A 27,532-nucleotide genomic window follows, 5' to 3' on the forward strand; every position below is an offset into this window, starting at 1 on the left:
AAAATTGTTACAGACTAGAATGGTGCTTATTGTAATTCTACAAGGTGCAGGTGCGTTTTATAGAATCGCACGTCACGCTTGTGTGCATTGCATAACTTAGGCACACCCATTTAGGCCAACTAAAACCAGGTCTAAATGCTGGCACATAAGTTGTGCATGGACCGGGTATATTCTATAACAATGCACCTAACTTTTAAGAATGCCCATGATCTGCCCCTGGCCACACACCCCTGTTTCAACATCACACACTGCAACCCGTGTGTACTTTTTATAGAACTGCGCTAAGTTGTGCATGCAACTCCTTTGAGCAGGGACTGTCTCCTTCCTGACTCAGTACAGCGCTGAGTACATCTGGTAGCGCTATAGAAATAAATAGTCGTAATTAGTGCCAATTAGCCACTAATTAGGCCAATTAAATTGTCTGCACAAATTGGTTCTGCATGAGGATTTGCGTGCACAACTTAAGGTGCAATATACAGAATTTGAAGGATTCTGCACAAGACTGGCATTCCCATAAGAACATAAGAAGTTGCCTCTGCTGGGTCAGACCAGAGGTCCATCCCGCCCAGCGGTCCGCTCCCACGGCGGCCCATCAGGCCTATTACCTGTTGCAGTGGTCCCTGACTATTTCTATATCTATAACCTACCTCTACTCCTATCTGTACCCCTCAATTCCCTTATCTTCTAGGAACCTATCCAAACCTTCTTTGAAGCCCTGTAACGTGCTCTGGCCTATCACAGCCTCCGGAAGCAAATATTTTTGTAAAAGAGAAAAATATTTTTCTAAGATATATTTTTCTAAGAGAAAAGAAAGTCAACACACTACTGCCATTTTAAGCAGAGAACAGAAGCTGGTCTGCTGAGGTCAGGCTTGATTAGCTACAAAGACAGACTGGAATTTCTGATTTTAGGGCCAAATTGATCCTTTGCCATACTTTTGAAACTTGCTTTGCGTGCATAAATCTTATTCTACCCGTTTGCTTTCTTTATATTTAAATAGATACGCTCATTTGAGATAGAAAAAAAAAAGAAACGAGACAAGAATTAGGTTGCAATATGATTTTTTTTGCGCTTGCAGTAGGAAGACAGCCAGTGAAAAGTATAAGATCACTTTAAGGGGTCCTTTTATGAAGCCGCGCTAGCGGGGTTAGCACGTCGGACATTTCATCACGCACTAACCTCCGCAGCCGGCTAAAACACTAAGGCTTGCGTTAAACCCCTACCGCAGCTTGATAAAAGGACCCTTAAGTGTTTCTTTCATCCTCCACTAACATCTATGTACTATTTAAATAGGACAGGAGAAAAAAATCACTAGGGAAAAAAAAAGCTCCATTATTGATAAAGACTATAAAAATGGCAGATGAAACAAATGAATATATATACACTTCTCCCTCCGTATTCGTTGTGATAGGGGATTAACAGAGCCATTGAATACAGAAAAACCACGAATAACTTTTTCATATGTTATTTACTGTTATTCACTGTTTTCTATTAAAAACCATCGTGAATATGGAGAAACTGCGAATAACATGGTGGGAGACCTGGCCTGTTCCTGAAGGAGAGGCAAAACTGAAAGTGCTGGGCATCAGCGATTTTCTCTGTAAATGCTTGGAATCAGCGATTTCTCTATGCAAGCTGATGTAATTTTGGGGGAGGAGCCAGCAAGCTAAAAACTGAGTACTGTATTTTCACGCATATAACGCGCATATGTGTTTAACACGCATACGCATACCATTTGTGTAAAAAATTTTTTATATAGTACGCACACGCATATATCGCGCATGCTGCTATAACCTCCTCCCGCCACTCCCGCTTACTCCCTCTTATGGCCTGCGAACCGGCATCCTCCCCCCCGCTCGCGTCACCCCCCTCCCCCACGATCCTACATCCCCCCCAGCACCGCAAAGACATTGGTCGCTTACCCGATTGGGCACCGGCACCAGCACCAATGCATAGGACGTGTCAGTGCCCGAAGATCCTCCCTTGCCTGGGCTGGGTGGTGCGAGGGAGATCCTCCCTCTTCCCTGTGCTGGGCTGGTCTGGGCTTTGAGCATTTGCGCATGCTCAAAGCCTTCTGGTCTCGCTCTCTCTGAGATTCTCAGATTCAGAATCTCGGAGAGAGTGAGACCAGAAGGCTTTGAGCATGCGCAAATGCTCAAAGCCCAGTCCAGCCCGGCACAGGGAAGAGGGAGGATCTCCCTCGTACCGCCCATCCCAGCCCAGCCCAACGAGGGAGGATCTTCGGGCACTGGCACGTCCTGTGCATTGGTGCTGGTGCTGGTGCCGGTGCCCAATCTGGTAAGCGACCGATGTCTTTGCGGTGCTGGGGGGGATGTAGGATTGCGGTGGAAGGGGAGTGACGCGAGCAGGGGGGATGCCGGATCGCACTGAAAAAAAAAATTGTATAACGCGCTCACACATATAACGCGCATGGTTATACTCGGTTTGTAAAATCGTGTATAACGCGCGTGTTATATGCGTGAAAATACGGTAATCGAAACCGCGATTGCTGAAACCGTGAATACGGAGGAAGAAGTGTATATATATTTTATATTTAATTTGTTTTTATTTAAATTAAACTTTCATTTTGTATACAGTACATTTTGATGTTAGTTTTCTTGGCTCAAAGACACCACTATAAACAGACCCCCACCAACAATTTTGAACTATACTATGCACATGCTTGTTTCCATCAATATATGGAAATAAGTAAGAGATCTGATCAACCCTTGCAGGTGGTCAATGAATAGGGGGATAAAGTAGATTTGTGCAAGGAGGAGGAAGGGGAAAAGGATGAGAAGACATCCCATTTCTATTAAAGGCATTCCATTGCAGACGGCACACAATATTAGGATTCTTGGAGTAATATTTGATAACAAATTATCTTATCACGATCACATAAGCTATGTGGTCAAATCTACTTTCTATAGACTTCGCCAAATTCGTTCAGTGGCTAAATGTTTATGTGCAAAATCTCTGAATATCTTAATTCATTCTTTAGTAATCTCCAAAATTGATTATTGTAATGCATTGTTTAAAGGCCTACCACAAAAAGAAATCAGACGTCTTCAAATTATCCAGAACTCCTCTATCAAAATTATCTATAAAGCCAAAAAATTTGATCACGTCTCTCCATTACTTAAAAAGGCACATTGGCTCCCGGTTGCACACCGTATTTTATTTAAATTATGCTTGCTTACTTTCAAATCATTATTATTTAAAACCCCTGCTTTTATTTTTAGAGTCCTAATTCCTTATTTTACCTCAAGACAGTTGAGATCACAAGACCAACACTTATTGGCCATTCCTTCATTAAAAGTTATCAATACGAGGTGTCACACCATTTTCTCAATAACAGCTCCCCAGTCTTGGAATGACCTCCCATTATTTATTAGAGAGGAAAAGAACTTGGACAAATTCAAGACCAAACTTAAGAGTTTCATTTTTATAGATGCTTTTAGTGAATAAATTCAAAGATTTGGTCTCTTTTTATCTTATATTTTATTACAAACTATATTTGTCTCCTCTCCTACTGTTTTTTCCTTAAACATATTTAAACTAAATATTGATTGTAATCCATTAATAATTTTCCCTTTGTTTTGATATTATATGTATAGGTTAAACCATGTATAGGTATGTTTGTATTTGTTATTTTAATTTGACATGACTATTACATTACATTACATTACATTACATTAGGGATTTCTATTCCGCCATTACCTTGCGGTTCAAGGCGGATTACAAAAGGTTAATTTAAAAACTGAGTTACAATGATTAGCTAGAGAGGTAGGTTGTAGATCTTATAGACATTTAGCGGGTTGTTGAGGGTGAGGTGGTTTGTAGTAGAGTTGATAGGTGGTCAAAGTGGAGGTTCTTTTGTTATTATTAGTGAGTAATGGTTAGATCGATCGTCAGTTTTGGTGTTACTAAGAGGTCGTGATGTTATTGCTGCTTCAGGAATTTCTTGAAAAGTGTGGTCTTTATTTCCTTTCTGAATGTCCTATAGTCTGGGGTGGTCATCAGAAGGTTGGAGATTTGGTTGTCCAGTCTTGCGGCTTGAGTGGCTAGTAGGCCGTCGTGTAGTCTTGTTCTTTTTACTTCCTTGATTGGGGGGGGTATGTTTGATTTGTTACCCGTATTTGATTATTTAGGAAATTGTACATCGCCTAGAAATTGTGATAGGCGATTAATCAAATTATATAATAAACTTGGAAACTTGAGAGTAAGTGAACGTGTGCAGTACAACATATTCTACAGGTCTGAGGAATAAACTAATTCTGTATGTCTATTAATTAATTTTGAGGAAAAAAAAAACTAGAAGTGAAAAATGATCGTGGCATCACATAAAAAAAACACACTACTTGAGAAAATTTTGCTTTAAACCTATTTGCAAAGAACTGTATTTATTGGTGAGGTTTGCATCGTGCAAAATGTAAACAATGAAACAAAAGTGCAAAGTCTGGTTGTCTAAATCAGTATTTCTCAACTCGGTCCTGGGGACCCCCCTTGCCAATCAGGTTTTCAGGATATCCACAATGAATATGCATGAAAGACATTTGCATATAATGGAGGCAGGGTATGCAAATCAAGTTTATGCATATTCATTGTGGATATCCTGAAAATTAAACTAAACTAAACCTTAAGTTTATATACCGCATCATCTCCATGGATGGGGAGCTCGGCATGGTTTACAAGAACTTAAAATATAGGAAGAGAAGGAACAAAAAGGTTTACATGAACTTATATATAGAAGAGAAGAGTAAGGGGGGATAGAATTACATTTTAGTGAAAAGCCAGGTTTTCAGTTGCTTGCAGAATAATTGGAGGGAGCCCAGGTTCCGCAGCGGGGTAGTAAGGTCGTTCCAAAGACCTGTGATTCTGAAGAGAAGGGATTTTCCCAGTTTGCCTACATAGCGAATACCGTGTAGAGAGGGGGAAGGATAATTTATACCTTTGGGCGAGTCTGGTAGAGTCAGGACTCGAGGAGTTATAAGATAGTGGGATTAAGGAAGGATGCCTTGAATGATCTTAAAAGCCAGGCAAGGGGGGACCCCAGGACCGAGCTAAGAAACACTGGTCTAAATGAAACAGCATCGTGAGAATTGTCCCTACTTCAGAGCCACTGAAAGGAGCATGTCTCGATATACAAGATCTTAAGAGGTTAGCAAAAATTCTTAAGTGGACTTATTAAGTCACCATTTGAATTCATGTTTAAACAAAAGTAGAATTCTACTTTACAGTATTTTTAATGCAGACAGATATTTATTTCACAGCTGAACTCGGACAATAATGACAGTCCTCCTGTATAACCTTTAGCATCATTGTTTACCATCTCATAATTATCTGAACAGCATTTATGTTTAAAAAATCTACTAAATAATTTGAATTTGAGAAAAGGAAAAAAAACCCTGCATCTCTACCAAAAATAAGCAGGTATATTTGCGATAAACAGTAGACTACACCAACAGATAAGATTTAAAAAAATGTACTTGGCTTGGTAGTGAAAGGAAAGGGAAGATATGCTGCACATGGAAAGAGGCGTGGAGCAGAGGAGAGGGGAAATGTTTTCTTCTTTTTTTAAAACCTACTGTAAACCATCTAAATACTTGGGATAGATGGTATAACAAGAAATAAATAAACTTGGAAATTTGAAAGAGGGGAAATACTGCATATAGATGGAAGTAGAAATCTAGACAGATTTTAGGAGAAGGAAGAAAAATTATAAGAAAGTAAAGGAGGAGGAGAGAAAAAAGGAGGAGGTCCTGGTGGAAATCAAGTTAAGAACACAGATAGAGAAGAAACTGAACCAGAGAGTAGGAACAAGATGATAAAAAAAATAAAATAAAATTACCAGGCAATGAGGTTAGGAAAAATGATTACCGGTATGATTATTTTCAGTATGGTGACTAAAATTATAGCTTTATATTTTGCACTGTACATGAGGAAATGCATCTATTTCTCTTGCTCTGGTATTGCACTGCATGTATTTATATGGCTTCTTAGGTTTCAGTTTAATTCTTATCTACATTTGTATTTTTGGTTTATGGTAACATCTTATATTTAAAGAGCAGCTATTTGTATTATGCATGTGTGAGCAAAGCCAAGTGTTCTGTTAGCGTTGAGTATTTCTAGGGATCTGGCTTATTCAGTTTTCACAACAGCTGTATTCTGGGCCAGTTTAACCTATGGACCAGGTGAGGCTCTGGCCCAGTGCACCAGTGCTAAAGGGTGCCAAACACCAGAGTCATGAAATCACAAGCCCATAAGTTAACCTACGGCATGCAGCTTGAACATTCACCTCCTCCTCCTCCTCCTCCCTTCTGCCCAGTCCCAGCAGGATGCAGCTTCATAGGCCAGTTGCCAAAAGGGGCAGGGCCAGTGTAAGGAGGGAAGTGCAGCACTCACTTCTTCCCTCCTCTGATGCTGCTGCTTAACACTGATGTTGGTCCCTCCTCCTTGTGACAGCTGGCACCACATCCTATCAGGACTAGGCAGTAGAGTCAGAGGAGTGAACAAGACTGGGAGGTAGGCGCCATAACCTCTCCAACCAGCTCTGGGTGTATTAATGTTTTAGGGTTCATTGCAATACTTAAGTGCTGCCTTTTCTGTGGTAGGCCATTGTGTGAGTTAGGAAGCTGGCATTTATTATAGAATGGTAAATTTATTCTGTAGATCATGAGTTATAGGACCTTGAAAAACAAAAGGAATTGACCCCGAAATATCCACAAAGAAGAAAATCCAGAGAAAACCAAAAAAACTCTGTGGAGTGACGATGTTCCTAAATGGAACATCGTCACTCCAAAGAGTTTTTTGGGTTTTTTTTATAGGACCTTGAACCATTCCCTCTTCTAAGTGGCCAGCATTTGCATTGCCTCCTTTACCTCCCCTTCCCCCATCCCTCTTCCCCCACCCCAAGGTTGCCAACATTTTCTCTATCCCTCCACTCTTCAAGGTTGCCGTCATCTCTCCCGCTCCTTTATTCCTCCTCCCCAAATCCCAACACCTCCTTGTCATCTCTGTCCCCTTACCCTCAAGATTTCCAATCTCTATGCCCTGCCCCCCCCCCAAAGTTGCCAGTATTTCCCTTTCTATCTCCCCTCCCCATATCCCTCTCCACTTCCAACATAGCTATACCTCCCAGGGTGGCCCAAATGTCAGACAAGTTAGCGCTGTATGGTGTTTGTAAGACAGAGGGTCCTCTGAGGCAAACTTCAAGTCATAGGTGTTAAGAATTGGAGAAGTCTTTCTGGCACACCAGAAATGCACTGCCTCCAAATTCTGTCACCCTAAATAGATGCCTAGTCCAGCCCTGCAGCAGAATAAGTTGACTATGACATGCGTGTTAAGCAATTATACTTTCATGGTATTCTCTGTAATACACTTCAGGGCTAAGGTAACTATTAAAAAAAAAAAAAAAAAAATCTGTTTGCTGTTGAGGTTTAAAAGAAAACCACACTAGTGAACTGCTAGAACTTGCTTCAATATTTGAATTGAAAAATCATGGACATGGTAATCCAACTATAACAGGTGCATATTTTTTCTGCAGTTTCTGAAAAATTTTCCTTCCTTCTTAAAAAAAAAGAAAATATATATATATATATATTTTTTTTAGAAGGAAGGAAAATTTTTCAAAAACTGCACACACATACACAAACTACCCATGTGCTAAGGCCATTTTTACCACAGTCATAAAAATGGGCTTTTATATTCTATGTCTTAATTGGCCTTATGCTAATGTCACCATTAGCACAATGCCATTAACAACAAAGTTCACTTGGTAAGCACTTAACCACAACCCATTTTGTAGGATGTAAAGTCTGGATTCTCTATAGGGCGCTGACATCGGTGGCCGCCTAAAAAGCCTAGGCCAGGGTTTTCTGGGCCTACATTTCCTGTGTCTATCTATGCTGTAAATTGTGTCTGCATAGGCGTTTTATGGCGCCTAACGTTACTCCTGTTATTAGCCATGCCCAAAGCAGTGTTAAGCACCTATGTAGGCACAATTTTGAGGCACTTTATTTAGGCACCGGTAGGCACTTTATTTTTACTGTTTAAATGTCCTTTTATTAAGGTTTGCTACCCAATTTGGTGCACGCTAAAGGCTAAGGCATCCGTTATATTCTATGGGCACCTTAGCATTTAGCAGGCGCTAAATCTGTTAGTGCACCTTTGTAAAAAGACCCCTAAATGATGTCATTTTTACTGTTTTAAATGGCGTTTCTCAATTAACAGGCGCCGGTAGGGTGCCGTTTATAGAATAGCCCCCTAGCATGAGCTATGTCTCTCTCTACCCCCAGACATACCCCTCTAAAAAAAAAAAACCCAAATAAAATCATTTTTAATACAGTTAGTGCGCCAACATTTGGCCCATAGGATGCCCAAGTGCATCTCATTGTATACAATTTTAAGCTATGTTAAGCAAGTATTAGCACCTAATATAGCCTAGTACAGTAAAAGGGTCCCTTAATTTTTACCAGATAAAGGCCACTAGGCCACAAATGATCAAACCAGTTTATTTCTTGATAAAAATGAATCTGAATTAAAATCAGAATAAATGCTTTACAGTATGAAGTGGAGTGTGGGCCTGATTCTATAAATGGCACCTAAATTGGTGGGCACCTACCGCCCATCGTTCAAAGTTAGGCACTGGTGTATAAGGCTAGGGTTTTCTTGGCTTAAAATACTGGCACCTAACTCATTTCACACCCAAACTCCACCCCTAACCAAGCCCACTTTTCATGTAGGCCCCTCAGTGTAGACGCCTACATGGTGCCTACCTGAAAATTAATTTATTAAATATTTGCTTTTTTAATGGCACTGTTCAATTAACAGTACCAACTGAATCAATTAAAACATTAAGTTAGGCCACCATTTTCACGGGTTTATTATTTGCCTGATAAAGAACAAAATCAACAACCAAAAGAAAAATCTTCAGATCAAGAACCCTTAAATATATCACAGATTTTAGAAACATCTGAGAAGGATTTAGCATCACCAGCCACTATGATTATTACTTTAGCTTTGCCAATTGATAAAACATGGTTGTTAAAACTTTTCTTTAAAAATAGACAAAAAAGCTTCCTTGGGTGTAAAATACAAATGTTCCCAGATTTGGCACGGGAGACGCAAAGGCGCCGCCGTGAATTTCTTCTGTTGAAACCTGGGGTTTTATCTTTGGGGGCAACTTTTTATTTGAGACATCCGTGTAAATGTATTGTATATCACCGTACTCTTAAATATGTGTTTTTTGAACCATTACAATTGACAAATTTCGTGGCTATGTCTCGTCTGAATGTTAACAATCCTTGAGCCCTATATTTGGGATATTGTGACCCCATCTCAGTGCTATAGTTCTCAGTTTCTTAATATTATAACTTTCTTTTTTGATAATTTCGCCAATTTTCTTTAATTCTTGGATCTTAATTGTGGACTTGAGCATAAATAGTATATTTGTTTAATTTAGGAATTATATTACTATTGTATTTGATTTCTATTCTATTCTTGCTTTCTGTACAAGTGTTATACTTGAAATTTAAGTTGAAAACAATAAATAAATAATTTAAAAAAAAAAAAGTTAGGCTCCTAGATTAGCTAAGAGTGACGATCTAGGCACCTAACCACAGGTGCTTTTTATAGAATTGGGGCCTGTGTGCCTACTTAACATCTAAAAGTAAAACAAACATCTATTTGACAACTAATGAACTATGAATTATAATTTTATCTATCAATAGAGACATTGATGGAAAAAGGCTTCGGTTTGATTCATTTTCAGACTTTTTTGGGTGCTTTTTATATGCAGCATGTGGTGGTTGTATCTATACAATTTTTAGGTGGTTTAAATCAAATTAGAGTGCAGTAAAGTTTTTAAGGTGCGCTAACTTTTAACCTAACAACATCTAATCTAAAATTTTATTAATCACACTATTGCCAATAATGGTTCAAGGTGATTTACAAATAATTAAAAAAAAAATACACAATACACAATACACAATCAAGGGGAATTACAAATTCAGAGCTATAGAATGAATGAGACAATCTTTGTATTTTTTATTACACAGAATTCCCTGGACCCCAGTGAAACTGCAAAAAAATTGATAAAACACAGTCTAAAAGATTGTCATTTGGAGGTGGGTACCTTAGATCACCTTCTATTTCAATGTCCCTTAATACTAACTTTCTGGAAGTCAATATGGAGTAAGATAATTTCTATTCTTGAGATGCCCATTTCGTTATCTTATAAAAATATACTGTTTGGAACCTCAATCATGAATAAGAGTCCACTTAAAAAAACATAAGGATCAGCTTCTCCTTATTATGACTGGAGTTGCTTTACAAATGATTATGAGGAATTGGAAACAATGGGATCGATTAAATTTACCTTTCTGGTGGGAGACTCTTTGTACTATCGATATGAGAAAATATTAGCAGAGGAACTAGGAGATTCCAGGAAATTTAAGAAGATTTGGGGACCATTGGAACTTTACATAAAAGATCTTTAAATAAGGTTTATATGATCCTGTCAACTTTCAAATTAACAAAAGTGTATCCAGAGTAAAACTGAGAGGGTGGAGTTGGGAAGAAAGGGACTTAATGTTTCATATGTAGAATTGAAGTGCTTTTATGGATTTTATTGTATTAAATTTTATGCATTTTCTGTTTGACGTTATAAAACCAATCAACAGTTGAAACAGAAATTTATCAAATAAATGCTGGCTTTTATAAACATAGAAAAATGACGGCAGATAAAGGCCAAATGGCCCATCTAGTCTGCCAATCCACAGCAACCATTATCTCTTTCTCTCTCTGATAAAGTCACGGTAGAGGTTTCTACCTTAGGCTGGTGAGGCAAATTCTTCAGCGCTCAGAAAATTCCTTTGCGCATCGAAGCTTCTACAACGCCTTTGTAAAAAGGGGCCAAAGTTTTTAGCTTCCTGAGAAAAACCATACAGCTAGACTTCATCCTAACTGTAAAAGGTACTTGTAAATAATTCTAAATAGAAATGGCTAAATAAACAAAAGAATAATTAAATTGGCTCCTATAACGTGTACCCTTTATAAATGGAAATTGCAATATCAGTGCATCATATTTTCTGATTGATTAAAAAAATAAATAAATAAATAAATGTGAATAAAGATGGAATCAGATGTTCACTGGAATTAGCTTGCAAAATACAATGAACCGTACATACAACCTTAAACAGTGATTTGAGCTCTTACAGGTAGCCAGTGGAGTTTATTAAAGGATCCTGAAACACCGTCAAATTTCTTTGCAGTTTGATTTTCTATTACCGTTTTACTTTCATAAAATCATAGCATAGCAGCTGTAACAATGTTTTGCATTTATCAATACACCACAGAAATAACAAAGTAGACCATACAATAATAATTTTTTCACGTATGTACATGACAACTATTCAGACATGAAAACAGGGTTTGTTTGTTTTTCTCCCCCGACTCATTTCCAGGCAATCCTCCCATCCAATCATTTTCTCTCCAATTGAAAGGATAATCTTGCTTCAAGATTTGAACACGTGAAACATACTGTAGGGGTTAATCTTTTGTTTGTTCTGTGGGTATTTTGCTTGCGCAAAGCCAACAGCAGAGCGTCTGATATGAGGACCACAATGAACATTCGTCAAAGTCCCAAAATACCGTATCATGCAGCATGACGACAAAGCATAACAAGTAGCTGAAGCAGGGTTAAAGCAGCGAGACAGTACAGGTGAGATACCTTAAGATAAGCCCTGCATATCTTCTCTCGTTTTTGGCGCTTTTTTTTTTATTTAAAAAGAAAAAAAAAGGAAGGAAAGAGATTCAGAAGGTTAGAACACTAATTTGATATGTTAAATAACTGATATTCTTACACAGAGCAGAAAATTCAACACTAATTTGATATGTTAAATAACTGATATTCTTACACAGAGCAGAAAATTCATTTTAAAATATTACACCAGATTAAATATGCTGATACCAGAACTAGGTCTATTTCTGTTGCAGGAGTGAAACTGTGGATCAGCTTAGCTGGACAGTTAAGGATGGTGGATAATATGCAGCAAGTCAAAAAAATTTTTAAAGACCTCTATTTGTAGCAGCCTTTTTTTGTGTGAATGGATGAAGATATTTATGATTACGGGAAATTGAATACAATATGTGTGATTCTATTTGTTTTATTTCTTAGTCAGTAGCATAGTAACGGGGAGGGCGGGGAGGCGGACTGCCCCCCTTCCACGGCATGCGTTTCCTTCCCCACCCCCCCATACCTCATAAAAATCTTTGCCAGCGCAAACAACTACTCTAGTCTGCTGCTTGCACCAACCTGGCTCCCTCTGAAATCACTTCCGGGTTGTGAGGTCAGGAAGTGATGTCAGAGGGAAAGCCAGCGTTACGCAACAGGCCGGAGAAGTTGCTCGATCTGGCAAAAATTTAAAGACGTACAGGGTGGGAAGGACGGAAACAAGTGTAGTGTGGGGGCATGGAAGGAGCGGGGTGCAGGGAAGTGCCACCTCCCCGGGTGCCTCCGACCCTCAATACACCATAGTGTTTAGTGAAGTTAGTTGTATGTTGATTTTATGATTTATGTATGTATATTTAGAATCCGCTTAGGTTTTAAGCAGGTTATAAGTCTTTTAAATAAATAAATAAGATAGATGGTTGCAGAAACAAACAAAAAAAGGTGTGAAGATGAGAGGTAAAGGAGAATAGGGACTGGTGGAGCAGAATATAGAAGGATGAATGGACAGAGGTTATGTGGGAGTTTCGGCGGGCAGAGAAACATTTGTTAAGGGATAGGTTACAGGGAGATTGTGGGGGCATATTGTGTGGGAAATATTAGAGAAATAATTGTGTTTGGGTCTACCTGGAATGGTCTTTCCTGGAACTTCCTTTGGATGACTTTGAGGTGTCCCCATTGGGTGTTATTCCAAAGAAGATGCCAGTAGTTTTCATTTGATTTATAATTTATCATACTTTTAGGTCCTTGGTGTCAATTCATTTATTGGGCTAGAAGAATGATAGGGTGCATAGGGAGATGTATGGCCAATAGGAAAAAGAAGGCACTGATGTTCTTGTATAAGACAGGTGAGATCTTATATAGACTATTGTGTACAATTCTGGAGACTGCACCTTCAAAAAGATATAAACAGGATGAAGTCGGTCCAGAGGAAGGCTACTAAAATGGTTGGTGGTCTTTGTCATATGGCACATGGGAACAGACTTAAAGATCTCATTATGTATACTATGGAGGAAAGGCGGGAGAGGTAAGATATGATAGAGATATTTAAAGCACGAGGCAAATCTCTCTCATTTGAAAGGAAGCTTCGTAACGAGAGGGCATTGGATGAAATTACAAGGTGACAGGTTCATAAATAATCTAAGAAAATACTTTTTTACAGAAAGGGTGGTAGATACGTGGAATAGTCTCCCAGTAGAGGTGGAGGCTATTTGTAGTGTTTGTTGTAGGAAGAAGTTATGTTTAAAAGAAATTCAGCCTTTGGTGGGGCAATTTAAAATTTCACAGCCCAATGGGCAGAGTACCACTGTATTTACAGTGTTGGAACAATATTGTAACACCAGGGGAGGTGACACAGCGCGTATGCTGTGGAGGAGAGAGCAGAAGTGGATTTTTGACTTAAATACCCTACACCCACATGGTCTTAATAATGATATTGAATGGGTTGCTTTTCTCTAATCTTGTCTGGCTCGAGCAGTGTATCTGTGAAGCTTTTGCTCTCATCAGCATTTTTCATGATGTCATCACGCTGATTACGTCCGGTTTCCTTCCCCCCTCTGGTTTAAATATCGGAGAGGGTGCCGGCGTTCTCCGTTGCATGGAAGTCTTTTTACATTTTGTATGGTACGTACTTTTATGTGCTCTCATTTGTTATGTCAGCCGTTAAGCTTATTATTACATTTAGCATAGATTTGTGGCGTTGTGAGGTCCGTCGCCCATATCTATAGCGATTTTCACACACTTTTTTTGCATTTCAGACCTCTTTTGAACTTTGTTATGGTTGTTACTCTCTATCAGCATTAAATCTCTTTCTGGCGGGGTCTCCTGAAGCAGACGCCGAAACGGGGCCGCGTCGGGACCCTGATGAGTTTTCACTTCACGACCAAGTTCAGCTAAGTGCTTTAAAGTATTTATGGCAACCTGAATGCAAGAAATCTTTTTTGACCTAATTGCATACAGTATTTCAATCAGTATTTCAATCAAACAATTTAATTAAGCAATTAAGAGACATATATACTCTGTTGAAAACATATATATATTTACACCTTTGAGCTGGTCTCGCTTTTACTATCGATTAAGCAATGATTGGAAGATAAACTCTTTTTCCAAGAGGGGGTTACCTCTCCCTCTTCAGAGTTTTATATCTCTGAGCTCAGTTTTTGTATAGCGAGCCCTCCTCTTAGGTTGTATTTGATTACAGAGTCAGTCTCTTTCTTTTTGTATTGGTATCCTGCTGGCAGACACTGTGTTGAAAAAAACTAGACTCCGGGTTGTGAATTTGAAGCTCTAAAACCAATCAGGTGGGGAGAGAAGTCTGGGTCGTGCTGTGGCAGTGTCTCCAACTGGTAGTCAGCCCTGTTCAATGTGCTCAAGAATATACAATAATAAAACCTAGTGGAGGTCAGTTCTGGTTGGTGCATGAACACAGGTTACCATTAACACGTTACCAATTTGCCGCAGGTTTAAAGAAAAGTTTAGCTGTATTGGGTTGTAATCCAGTGGAGTATGGCACTTACTCTTTCAATCTTATGCAGTCAGGTTGGGGGGGGGGGGGGTTCTTCAGATTTTATTTGTAAAATAGGGAGATGGAGATCTAACAGTCTTTTTCTGCCCTATTATAGGCTTGTATTCACCTACTATTAGGGGCATGTACTCCAGGCAATGTTAGGCATGTAAATGACCTTTAAAATTACTCCCACAATGGGCAAAACAATCTTTTTGCGTTAGTCAATGAAAATGAACTTTGAGATTAACAAACAACTAGTTCCTTCCTTTTATGGGGGAGGAGACTAAAAAAAAAGAAAAAAGAAAAGGTGAAATAGAGACTATAATTATTTACTTTTACTGGCTGAGAAAAAGGCATCAAAATATTAGCTTTATAATTAGAAAGGCATCAGAAATTGAATCTAGTAGATTGAATGAATGCTGATTAAAAAGATAACAACTTTCTATACAATATAGGTACTCCAAGAAGATAAATTTGCTACATTGAGAAGCCTCACCACATCCAGAAAGACAAATATACTCAATCAATTCTCTGATGTTAGAAACAGCAGCCACATAAATCCCTTGTGTACTAAAATCCAGACCTAAACCTGAAACAAAATCAAAATCTGGCAGTAGTTCATGATCAGAAGTACTTCTCGTACTAGGGCAACTATATCCTAGTCGGGATGTCAGTCTTTACCGATAGAAGTCTTCCTCGTCTCTAATGAACTTCCAAACACTCATAGCAGTCACCCTGTCAACCTAAAGGCTGTCAACTTCATAAGCTAGACTGGGAGGAAAAACAGGAATGTGTCTTACAAAATTTGAAACTTCAGGCAGTCTGAAAAGGTTTAGCCATGCTCATATTCAGCAGCTCTGTATATGACTATCTTGGTTTCCAGGGCTGCTGGAGGCTGAATACTGTATATGACTATCTTGGTTTCCAGAGATGCTGAATATTTTTTTTAACGTCTTATTTGAGTGCATTCAGTATCACCACCCTGTCTCTGAAGTATGCGAAGGCCTATAGTGACATAGTAAATGATGGCAGATAAAGACCTGAACAGTCCATCCAGTCTCCCCATAAGTTACATCCATTAAAAAATACATGATTAGATTAACTTGTATCTTCTTTGATATTTCTGGGCCGCAGACTGTAAAGTCTGGTATTGTCCTAGGTTCCAAATGCTAACATTGCCGTCCAAGCTCACTCCAGCCTATCCAACGATTCAGTTGTTTGCAGGATATCTACCGTAAAGTCTGGCCAGTAATATACTCATGCTCCATATTAGTGGGGTTCACATTGATGCCCACCACATCCCATCTTACACCAAATCACCATATTTGAAACACAGACCGTGCAGGTCTGTCCAATACCGGCCTTAGTTCTTTAATTTACATCCTTCGTTTTCTAATTAGAGATCTTCTATTTTTATCCAACGCTTTTTTGCATTGCATTGTAGGCTGATGCCATCTGGCCCATGAACAAGGAGCTGAACTAAGCATAAATTAATTTGAAAATCTCCATCTTGAACTCCCATTCATCTCAGACTAGAGATGAACTGCTCCTTGTTCTGCTGTCTTCATTCAGAGAGCTTACTGGTACAAACATACTTGTGAACATATGAAAACCTTCTGTAAAGACAAAGGCTTAGAAGACTGCTTGCAGGACATTCGTGACTAGGGAAGAGCCCCTTGAAAAAGTGATTCACAGTGGTAGTTCCTCTCCTTCTACTGTTTATCTTACTATGGCCTGCTCAAGTTTTTATCATTTAAATATGATATAGTAATGTATCAGGGCAAAGACTAATATTTTCTGTTTATGCTTAGGATAAAAATGCATGCTTGTTTTGGAGTAGATCAAATACATATGGATAGGATTCATATACAAGTTCCTGACCAATAGAACCATGTATAACAGTGTATTGCAAACTGTGTGTCACAAGATGCCAGCAAGGAGGAGAGGCATAGGTACCGGCTGCTTCTTGCCTGCGCCTCTCTTATTTTGTAGCCCCCCCCCCCCCCACACACACACAGCTCACGGCCCCGTCTGAAGGGCCTTCGCGCATGTCAACATGATGATGTCCCTCGCAATTCCAGATGTCTTCCAGCCTCAGCACAGGGTTTAGTACGCCGCGGCTTCCGGATGTTTGTGAGACACTGATGTATATAGTAGACATCATATACTATTAGCATTCTAAAACACTGCAGGATGATAACCTGTCTAATCGCACATTAATCCAGAATCTCGTTCCTAAATGAAATACAGTAGATATTCCGACTACTTTAATCCAACTGAATCCGTTGAAGCTCTTGTGGAAAAAAAAAAAATCCACTTTGCTACAAATTCTCAGAGATTTCCAGATGAATTCATTTTTAAGACAACAGGATAATTCTATAACTTTGTGCCTTGTTTTAGGTGCCAAGAACATGCCTATATGGATCCTATTCTGTAAGGAACAGTTGGTGCCTACTTTTCTTTGTGGAATATTAGCATAGAAGGGCAAACATGTTCTATATTTTAGGCACAATCACTCATACCAACCATAGAGCTGGTATAAATGCTTGCACCTAGTCTGCAAAAACAAACAAACAAAAAAACCCATACAAAAATTGTAGTATTCTGCTTCACCCACATTCTGTCCATGTGGTCATGTGGCACCATTACATTTAAGTGCCTATCCAGAATGTTGCCATTTATGCATGTATGGTCATACAAATGCACACATAGACTGTTGTTCAGGCCATTTACATGTATCCTGAGCACCTAAATATAGGTGCATTGTTATACAATTACCCTTGAAGGCACTCCTTATAAACCTAAGGGAACATCAGCTCCAAAAGCTGCAGTGTCTTGAACACAGATTCTAAGATGGAGGAAAGATAGCGTTATGAGGCCCAAAGAGATCTCAGTCTCAAAGAAAACTCCAAATCCTAAATGTTGCTCCAAACTAGAAGAAAAAACTTTACTAAGATAAGAAAATGCAGTACAATAAATGCCACAGCATAGAAAAAAAAACCTGTCTATATTACATAGTTCAATCGCCAGCAAAAAAAAAAAAAAAAAAAAGAAAGCTCAAGTACAACACAGATTCACATGGATCTGGAATAGAAAAGTAGCAGAAAGGAAAAAAGGAGAGATAGAGGCTAAAGAGGAAGTCATAAGATCATAAAAACTGCTGCTGCTGGGTCAGACCAGTGGTCCATCGTGCCCAGTAGTCCGCTCACGCAGTGGCCCCCAGGTCAAAGACCAGTGCCCTAACTGCGTACGTTCCGGTTTAGCGGGAACTTGTCTAACTTTGTCTTGAATCCCTGGAGGGTTTTTCCCTATAACAGCCTCATGAAGAGCGTTCCAACTTTCCACCACTCTCTGGGTGAAGAAGAACTTCCTTACATTTGTATGGAATCTATCCCCTTTTAACTTTAGAGAGTGTCCTCTCGTCCTCTCTACCTAAAGTTAAAGATTGTTTCCTTAGAATCCTTTCTCCCCATGACAAATTTGAGGTGGAACCTGAATGTATCCATTGTTCCCAGAATAATTTTTTTATCCTATGTACTTTCAATAACTCCGAACTTCTGTTAACTATGACCCATTCTATAGAACATGGGTTCACATCACTTATAATTCTCTCTCTACTTGGTAAACTCCTAAACTTAGAAGGTCCTCAATTTTTTTCTCCTTAGTAGTAGCTCTGCAGTTTATTCATGGTTGTGGCATGTTCTGGGTTAGCTGGTCTACCCACGATTGAAGCTTAACCCCCATAAATGTGAGGGAATTTGGTTCAAGAGAAATATTTGAACATGCGTTGCTATGTTGCCATGAAAAATACTATTTTATCTCTACGGCTTCTCTATGATTGCAACATCCTTATGTCTCACCCTTCAGCAGTGCAGAGAAATATATTCTTTGTGCACAGTCCTTGGATAGGCTTCATCTTTTAGTCAAAAATAAGCTTGACTATTTCAACTCCCTAGCAGAGAGGTAGGCACCCGTGGACATCAAGGACCACAACTCAACTGGGTTTTCAAGATTCCCATAATGAATATGCACGAGATTGATTTGCATGTACTGCTTCCATTGTATGCAAATAAAGCTCATGCATATTCATTGTGGGAATCTTGCAAACCCTACTGGGTCATAGCCCTCGAAGATCATAGTTGCCAACCACTGCTCTGCTTTGTTTGAAATTACCTCAATTGTTGCAAAACACAGCCTTTAAATTACTATATAAGATCAAGTGCTCAATCCTTGTAATTTCCTCATTTTTGGCACAATGCTGGCTGCCCAGTGTAAGGATAAGCTTTAAAATATTGATGTTATTTTATCAAATGCTTTGGCTATCTCTTGATCTGTGCACCAGATCATCTTAAAAGCAATCAAAATAACCAACAAGTTGGCCTTTACATGACATCACGACTTGAAAGAATTTTCCCATCATGCCTTTTCAGTTGTCTGGTTCCTTAGTTGTGGAATTCTGCCAGAATACTTGAGGGCAGTGTTGTCTTATGCTAGGTTTAAGTATTAAGGGCCCGATATTCAGCCACCATTGAATATCCAGGATGTTTTTTAACCACTAAAAAGTTAACCAGTTATACACTAATTGTGGGGAGGGAAGTGGCCTAGTGGTTAGAGCTGCTGCTCCTTGCAAGTTTGATCTTATCCACCATTGCTCCAGGCACCACAGTTAGATTGTGAGTCTGCCAGAATAGATAGGAAAAAAATACTTGAGTACCTGATTTCTATTCAATATGTTGTAATCCGCTTTGGGTGAAATCTCTTCATGAAAGGCAGTTAATAAATCCCAATAAATGAATATTTGTGATATAGTCTTTTAGCGGCTAGCCGATAACCAAGGATATTCAGCACAAGAGAAACGGTTATCTCCTGATGAATATCCATGGTTAGATGCTGAAATGCTATTTAAGCAGACAGGAGCCGTTCCTGGCCAGGTAAATAGTTTTGGATATTGGGACCATTTTTTGTCCCACTCTAAACCTTTAGTTAAGATGCGGAAAGTACCATGCAGTGGCTTAGTTAAGGGGTGGGGGGAGACTTCCCCAGGCTCAGTCTTTGCAGGGGTGCTAGCACTTCTCCTCTCCCCCCTCCTGCATATCTCTTGAAAGGTTCACCAGCACGAGCAGATTCTTCCACCTGCTGCTTGCACTGGCTTCATCTCCCTTCTGATGTCACTTCCTGGTTGCAGAAGGGAGCAGAGACTGGCATGAGCAGCAGGTGGAAGATGTTGCTCACACCAGTGAACATTTCAAGAGGTATGTGGGGGAGGGGAGCTTAAGTGACAGGAAGAGCATTGGGGGAGGGGGGGGCACATTGTACGTTGATGCTGGGACCCAACCTCCCTAGCTACGTCACTAGTACCATGTATTATATTGTATTGTCTAGTCAAACTTTGCCAGCTTGAAGAAGCCTTTTATCATCAAATCATTAAAGTTTATTGTGCTTTTCTTGTAATATTATATTTATATGAATTACTTGTTGCACAATTGTAGTTTGGAAATTCAATAAAGATATACAAAAAAAAAAAAATCTTGCAAATCTATGTGTATTTTCCTTCTTTATGTGTCTCATTACATATTTCTCTGAAGATATTTGATATTGTGCTACTGTCTCTCCCTTTCTACCTGTGTTTGGCTTAACTGTGTTAGGGTGACTAATTGCGTCACTACTTTGTCTTCTGCTTATTAAATTTCTGCAAGTTGTTTCGATATCATGATGACTAAATAAATACAATACAAATCACAGGACAAATAGGCTTTGAGTGTGACCATCAACAAAACACTGGCTGAGGAAGCCAAAAAAAAAAAAAAAAAGATCCTGTATTAATAATGCTATTTATCTAGCCCAGAGTGAACTTAAAAGTACCTATGATCAAAGATTGCAATCTGCGATGGTGCATCCTCCAGGCCCAGGGTATGAAATAATCCCTTGGCTTGATGTTTTTAATCAAAGAACAAATGTTTTCTATACTGAGATGCTAACTCTAATCATACACATTCAGTTTCTATTTGTTGAGATTAGGTCTTAATCTGAAATTTGTTGGGCCCAGAACGTAGTAGTAATGAGGCCCAATCTCTATGACAAACATTTTCACAAGCTGACTGCTGCAGTCATTCCCCTTTCCTAGGTAATTCTTTTAAGTTCACAAGAATGCTCCCAAGAAAGATTATGTATTTTTCAATGACATTCAGATCAAATCTACAATCGATTTTTCCCACACTGAGAAAATTGACAGCCTCCTTCCTTCTTGATTGAACTGGCTGCTCTATGTAACAATTTTCCCTGTACTCTCTTCTATTCTAATGACCTCCCAGCTTCTCCCCAGGCTCTCTCTCTCTCTCTCAAGGAAGGTCTTGCAGTAGTTGGATCTTGCAACTGGGGGGAAAAAAGTTCCCAAGTTCCCTGGAAATGCTTACTCAGAGAACTAAATGCACATTTCCTCAGTTCAAATTTGTCCTTTGGCAGGAAGGTCTTTTGTACTTTGGCAGACTAGAAAACCTTAAATTAAGGATTGAACAGATTCTTACCTTCAAAAAGCACATCTCTTGGAAGCAGCATTTGTACATCAGCTTTTAAGGCAGTGCCATTTCCTGGCAACTTGAGTTTCATTTGTAACTATCAGGAAACTTTTTTCTTCCTTATATTGTCCCCAGTATACATACAGGCCCTTTTAGAAAGCCAAAATAAACAAGTGGACTATTTGTAGCGTGTGGGTTTCCTGCTCACTGAGGGCACATTTTAGCATAATTCTAAAATGGCCACAATGTGCATTTTTTCCCTCATTAAAGGTCACACAGCTCCCGACATTGAATAATCATAGAAACATGATGGCAGATAAAGGCCAATTAGCCCATCCCCAGTAACCATTATCTCTTTCTCTCTCCGAGAGATCCCACAAACCTATCCCAGGCCCTTCTGAATTCAGACACAGTCTCTGTCTCCACCACTTCTTCTGGGAGACTATTCCATGCATCTACCACCCTTTCTGTAAAAAAGTATTTCCTTAGATTACTCCGGAGCCTATCACCTCTTAACTTCATCCTATGCCCTCTCATTGCAGAGTTTCCTTTCAAATGAGACTCGACTCATGCGCATTTACATTACGTAGGTATTTAAATGTCTCTCAAGAATCCAAATCTCAATAACAAAATATGAATACAATCAGCAAAAAAATTGTTATTAGCCTAGTGGTGGAGATACCCCATGAAAGTACATTTATAACAGGTGGAGAAAAAGCCTCAACTTATCAACAATATACGGACGGCAACCCAATGAGTTCTTAAGCCAGTCCTGCTCTGTATCATAGGCAAAAAAACTCCACACGTTTCAAAATGTAACTTTTCAAAACGGGACCAGAGCCACCACTGTGCACAGGGAGCCAGAAAAAGAACAAAACAGTTCACTTATCTTCTGACGATGGCAACAGGAGCAGGAGAGAATGCGATTGCCCTGACGCAGCCGTTGTTCGGCGAAACAAGAGCCTTGTTGGTGACATCCAGTTCCTTGTCTTTTTTCAGCGTGAGAAGTGCTATAGCAGGAAGGTCTACTCGCTGCTGTTTGTGCCGTCGTCAGAAGATAAGTGAGCTGTTTTGTTCTTTTTCTGGCTCCCTGTGCACAGTGGTGGCTTTGGTCCCGTTTTGAAAAGTTACATTTTGAAACGTGTGGAGTTTTTTTGCCTATGATACAGAGCAGGACTGTCTTAAGAACTCATTGGGTTGCTGTCCGTATATTGTTGATAAGTTGAGGCTTTTTCTCCACCTATTATAAATGCACTTTCATGGGGTAATTCCACCACTAGGCTAATAACAATTTTTTTGCTGATTGTATTTAAATGTCTCTATCATATCTCCCCTCTCCTGCCTTTCTTCCAAAGTATACAGATTGAGATCTTTAAGTCTGTCCCCATACGCCTTATGATGAAGACCACATACCATTTTAGTAGCCTTCCTCTGGACCGACTCCATTTTTTTATATCTTTTTGAAGGTGCGGCCTCCAGAATTAGGCACCAGCCAATATTGAACTGATATCGTTAATTTTAGCACATGTTAGGACGGATGTTTTGCTGTCTTAACTACATATGGTTACTTAGCCAGTTGGACTGAAAATTGTTCCTAACCAGCTAAACATGCTATCTACTCACACTTTACCCTGACCCACCCCTATCCTAACTGGTTAAGAGCTGAACAGTTAATTGTGATATTCAGTGACAATAAGGCGCGGATTGTCTAACTGGCACTGTTTTTGGCAGCTGTCGATCGCATGCCAATCACGCAATGGCGCTGGTTAAAGAACTGTGCCTCCAGGAAAGGTAGGCACTGGAAATGTAGACCAGGGGTTTTCCAGGCCTACATCTCTGGCGCCTACCTTTGATGTGAATCATGCTTTCATAGGTGTCATGCCTACAGGCATTAGGCGTCATAAAGTGGCATTAGGCACCGTAAAGCACCTATGGAGGTGCGATTCTGGCGCCAATTTTTTAGGTGCCTTGAAAATCATCGATGTCGTTTAAATTGTGTTTTTCAACGTGCTTGGGAACCTACCGGCGCCTAAAAAAAACAACAACGCCGTTTAGAGAATCCGGGCCTAACTGGTTAAGTGCTACTGAATATCCTGTCCCATGTCACTCAGTGGGGTTTAACCAGGAGAAGTCCCTCCTGCTCAGTTAAACCCTTCTGAATATCAGGCTAGTGGTGAATAATATGGGACAAATTAAGCTTACTGCATTGTTTCTCAAATCTGTTTTTCATTTTATAGGATTTACCAAATTAGATTGTAATCTCACTAGATTGATATCTTTTCTTAATTATAGAATTTAAGTATGCTTAGGGCAGATATAGAAAGCAGGAGGAGGAACAAGCACCGAATCCCTATTGACCTCCTTAATCTCAAAGGTTCAACTTCATTCTCATAATAAGCTCGCCGTTCTTCTACAATTCAACCTCTCTGCAGCTTTTGATGTTGTTCATCATGATATTCTAGTTTACCAACTCTCTGAGATAGGCATTAACTCCACAGTCCTTGACTGGTTCTCGAAATTCTTACATTCCTGCTCTTACACTGTCAACATGAATGGCACCTCATCCTCCCCCTGGAAACCGATATGTGGAGTCCCGCAAGGCTCACCTCTTTCTCCTATTCTTTTCAACATCTATATGTCCTCCCTAAAACTCCTCCATCTATCCCCCCTAGAAACACTGTACACTTATGCTGATGACATCCTTGTACTCCTCGAGACCGACTCGAACCTCACTAACCTCTCTGAGAACATATCCTCATGTATAATGAACCTCCAATCCTGGGCCCACACCGTGCAAATGAAACTGAATGAGTCCAAAACAAAACTACTTTGGCTTGGTCCAAAATTAGACCAACTACCCACCTTCATCCCACTGTCCTCTGGCTCCACTCTGCTGCTTGAGTTCTCAAGCAAAGTTCTGGGTATCATCATTGATTCTACATTGTCCTTCAATGATCACCTCAACTCTCTGGTAAATAAATGCTTTTTCAGCCTTCACATGTTGAAGAAAGTGAGATACTGTTTCCATCAAAAACACTTTACTGTCCTTGTCCAATCCATCATCCTTTCCAGACTGGACTATTGCAACTCTATCTACTTAAGCCTAACAAAGAAAACCCTTCAAAGACTTCAGCGGATTCAGAATGCTGCGGCCAAGCTTATCTTCGCAAAAAGCAAATTTGACCATGTCTCACCGCTCCAGTCCAAGCTTCACTGGCTTCCGATAATCTCCAGGGTCCACTTTAAATGTGCCTGCCTAACTTTCAAGATCCTACACGGCATCCTTCCTCTCTTTATTCCTCTTTCTTGGAATTCCTCAAATCCTAATTCCACCAGATCCACCCAAAAATTAAAACTATCCTTCCCCTCATTAAAATGCATTTCCCATGCAGGAAAACTAGGGACCTCCCTCTCCTTCAGAATCACTGAGCTCTGGAACAACCTTACCTCCCCTCTTAGGAATCTGAGCTCCCTCCAACTTTTCCGTAAACATCTGAAAACCTGGCTATTCTCAAAAATGTAATTCTTCCTCCCTCTCTGGTATACTAAGCCCTCTAAACATTCTTTACACTATGGCCTTTACCCTTCATTGGAGTTCCTTTCTATCCCAACTCCTGTAAACCGTGCCGAGCTCTACGATTGTGGAGAGGATGCGGTATACAAACCTAAGATTTAGTTTAGTTTAGTTTAAAAGACATGTGAAGACCCGAATGCTGCCTTAAGTGCAGGAACTGCTCTGCCCTATCATTCTTGATTGAACTGAATAGTAGTAGATAATCAAAGGAGAAAGATAAAAATTGACTAGATAAGAGGCGATATTCCTACAGGCAGTCAATATTTATTTATTTTTTAGAGTTCCGGATCTATTATTACCTTTATCTAACATCAGAATAGCCTTACTGGGTCAGACCAATGGTCCATCAAGCCCAGTAGCCTGTTCTCATGGTGGCTAATCCAGATCACTAGTACTTGGCCAAAACCCAAGGAGTAGCAACATTCTATGCTATCGATCCAGGGCAAGCAGTGGCTTGCCCTATGTCTGTCTCAAAAAAGACTATGGAACTTTCCTCCAGGAAATTGTCCAAACCCTTAAAACCAGCTACGCTATCCGCTATTACCACAACCTCTTGCAATGCGTTCTCAGAGCTTAACTATTCTCTGAGTAAAAAAAAATATTTCCTCCTATTGGTTTTAAAAGTATTTCCCTGTAACTTCATCGAGCTTCCCCTAGTCTTTGTAATTTTTGACGGAGTGAAAAACTGATCCACTTGTACTCGTTCTACTCCACTCAGGATTTTGTAGACTTCCATCATATCTACCCTCAGCCGTCTCTTTTCCAAGCTGAAGAGCCCTAACCTTTTAGTCTTTCCTCATACGAGAGGAGTTCCCATCACCTTTATCATCTTGGTCGCTCTACTTTGAACCTTTTCTATTGCCGCTATACCTTTCTTGAGATAAGGTAACCAGAATTGAATGCAATATTCTAGATTATGCACCTAGAACAGTAGTGCCCACAGGTCAAAATTGCTGAGAAAGGCAACAGAACATCCTTTACAGTGTAGAAACCCCCCAAAATTAAGGAAAGACAACCATATATTCCTGTATAGATATAATGGAAAAATGTGCCAATAGTATATTAGCGAATAGTACATATGTAAAAAGGGAATGATAGCTGATAACTAGCTGTTAAGCTTTCCTTTAACCTCAGGCATAGGTTACATTTTCTCATCTTCTTTAGTCTGTTACAGTTCTAAATAAGTTAGAAAAGTTTCATTGAATCTGAATGTGCATTTTTAATATATAAAATGTAATAAGCATTTTCACCTTGTTATTCTAAACAATATACTTGGATCACGATTTTCACGCCATGAAGTGAATGATTAAAGAAAAATTAGAGAGATCAGACAATTCACAAATGAGCCGATCGTTGGTTTTTCAAAATCAAGTGAAATTAGTTACCTTGTTGTAATTCCTCCCTACAGGGTCCTTTTCGTTAGGCCTCAGCTCTTGCAGTTGCGCATCCAGAATGTCCACCAGCTGCTCCATCAGCCTCACCGAAGAACTCACGTCACCAGCAAAGACAGGGCCTTTGGTGTGTTTCGCCAGTTCATTGGCAAGACTCGCAGCATTTTCTCCGCTTCTGATCTAAAAAAAGACAATTTAGGCAATCTCAGCAGGGCTTTCCCTTCCACTGAAGACTCTCCATTTCACTTACCCAACATACCTTTGCGATAGTTAAAAAAAAATCTATAACAAATGGATATCAATAACTTTTTACTTGTCCCGCAAAACTAAGGATTGGTGCATCCGTGACACATAAAAGCAATTTTTAACAGAATCAATTTTTTGTACCTTCAACTGTGTGAACAATTAGCAGCTTAAGAAATCTGTTTCTGTAGTGTTACAGGAACCTCTATGTATAATCCACAGCAACCAGTACTGACTACAAATTGTCTTGTTTTTCCCGAAACAGCTTCAGCAGGGATGGAGTCACAAAAAGTAATACTGTTTTCTAATTGCAATTTTATGTTAACTCATTTTTGTAGAACTTTAATTTTATTCTGTCATAATCTTTCACCAAGTAAACATCTGCTTTCCAATTGCAGAGCTGGTAACACAGTTAATGCTTTTTGATTTATTAGACTAATCAAATATTTGTCTTTTGATCATCAAAACAAGCTAAGTATGAATGGAATTATGTTAGCATGGATAGATTACAAGCATCCTTTTAAAAACAGCATGACAGGAAACATGTGAAATTAACTTTCAATAAATGGTTAGCAGATGAATGCATGTATAAATTCTGCTTGCAAACTGAACAAAGAGCCATAAAGATAGTTTCAATGTATGAAACTGAATTATTTATATAGAGTTAAAACCCTTCATCATCTGAGTGTATAATATTAAAAGGTTCCAACCAACCTTCTGAGCCAGCTGATTCACCCAGTGAGAGGTACAGTTGCTAAGATCAGGGCCCTTAGGGTTCCATGTGCCAGTGGAAACCATGCAGAGATACGAGGCAGTTCCTAGAGCAGATGTAACAAAATGAACAGTGAAATTGAAACCATTTTTTTTTCTGCGGGCAGTCAGGAAATCAGTTATTGTTTTATCCCCACTCCGTTACATCTGAAATGAACGCTAATGGAAGCAGCTGACAACTCCTGAAAGTGTAAGAAAACAGTGTAGAATCCAAACACAGTCGCTGAAAGACTAGCACAACCATACTTTTGACAAACGAAAAGACCTATTAGAGTTTGTCGGGATTTGTGTATGGTTATTAGT

The 27,532-nt window shown here is 39.4% G+C and overlaps 1 protein-coding gene across 15 annotated transcripts in view; it reads right to left on the minus strand.

Annotated features, from left to right (window-relative positions):
* ADGRL2 (adhesion G protein-coupled receptor L2) overlaps nt 1-27,532 on the minus strand; it is a 419,013-nt gene that overhangs the window by 70,743 nt on the left and 320,738 nt on the right. For 10 of the 15 annotated variants that reach the window (XM_033915831.1, XM_033915827.1, XM_033915826.1 and 7 more), the window contains 3 exons: nt 27,173-27,276; nt 26,210-26,395; nt 11,732-11,770 (listed from right to left, as the gene is read on the minus strand). In XM_033915831.1, coding sequence (XP_033771722.1) covers nt 11,732-11,770; nt 26,210-26,395; nt 27,173-27,276 — 329 coding nt within the window. The remainder of the gene's footprint in view (nt 1-11,731; nt 11,771-26,209; nt 26,396-27,172; nt 27,277-27,532) is intronic. The other 5 variants (XM_033915829.1, XM_033915833.1, XM_033915828.1 and 2 more) reach the window with 1 other exon arrangement.

The sequence above is a fragment of the Geotrypetes seraphini genome, chromosome 12, assembly GCF_902459505.1.
Source record: "Geotrypetes seraphini chromosome 12, aGeoSer1.1, whole genome shotgun sequence".
Classification (NCBI taxonomy): domain Eukaryota; kingdom Metazoa; phylum Chordata; class Amphibia; order Gymnophiona; family Dermophiidae; genus Geotrypetes; species Geotrypetes seraphini.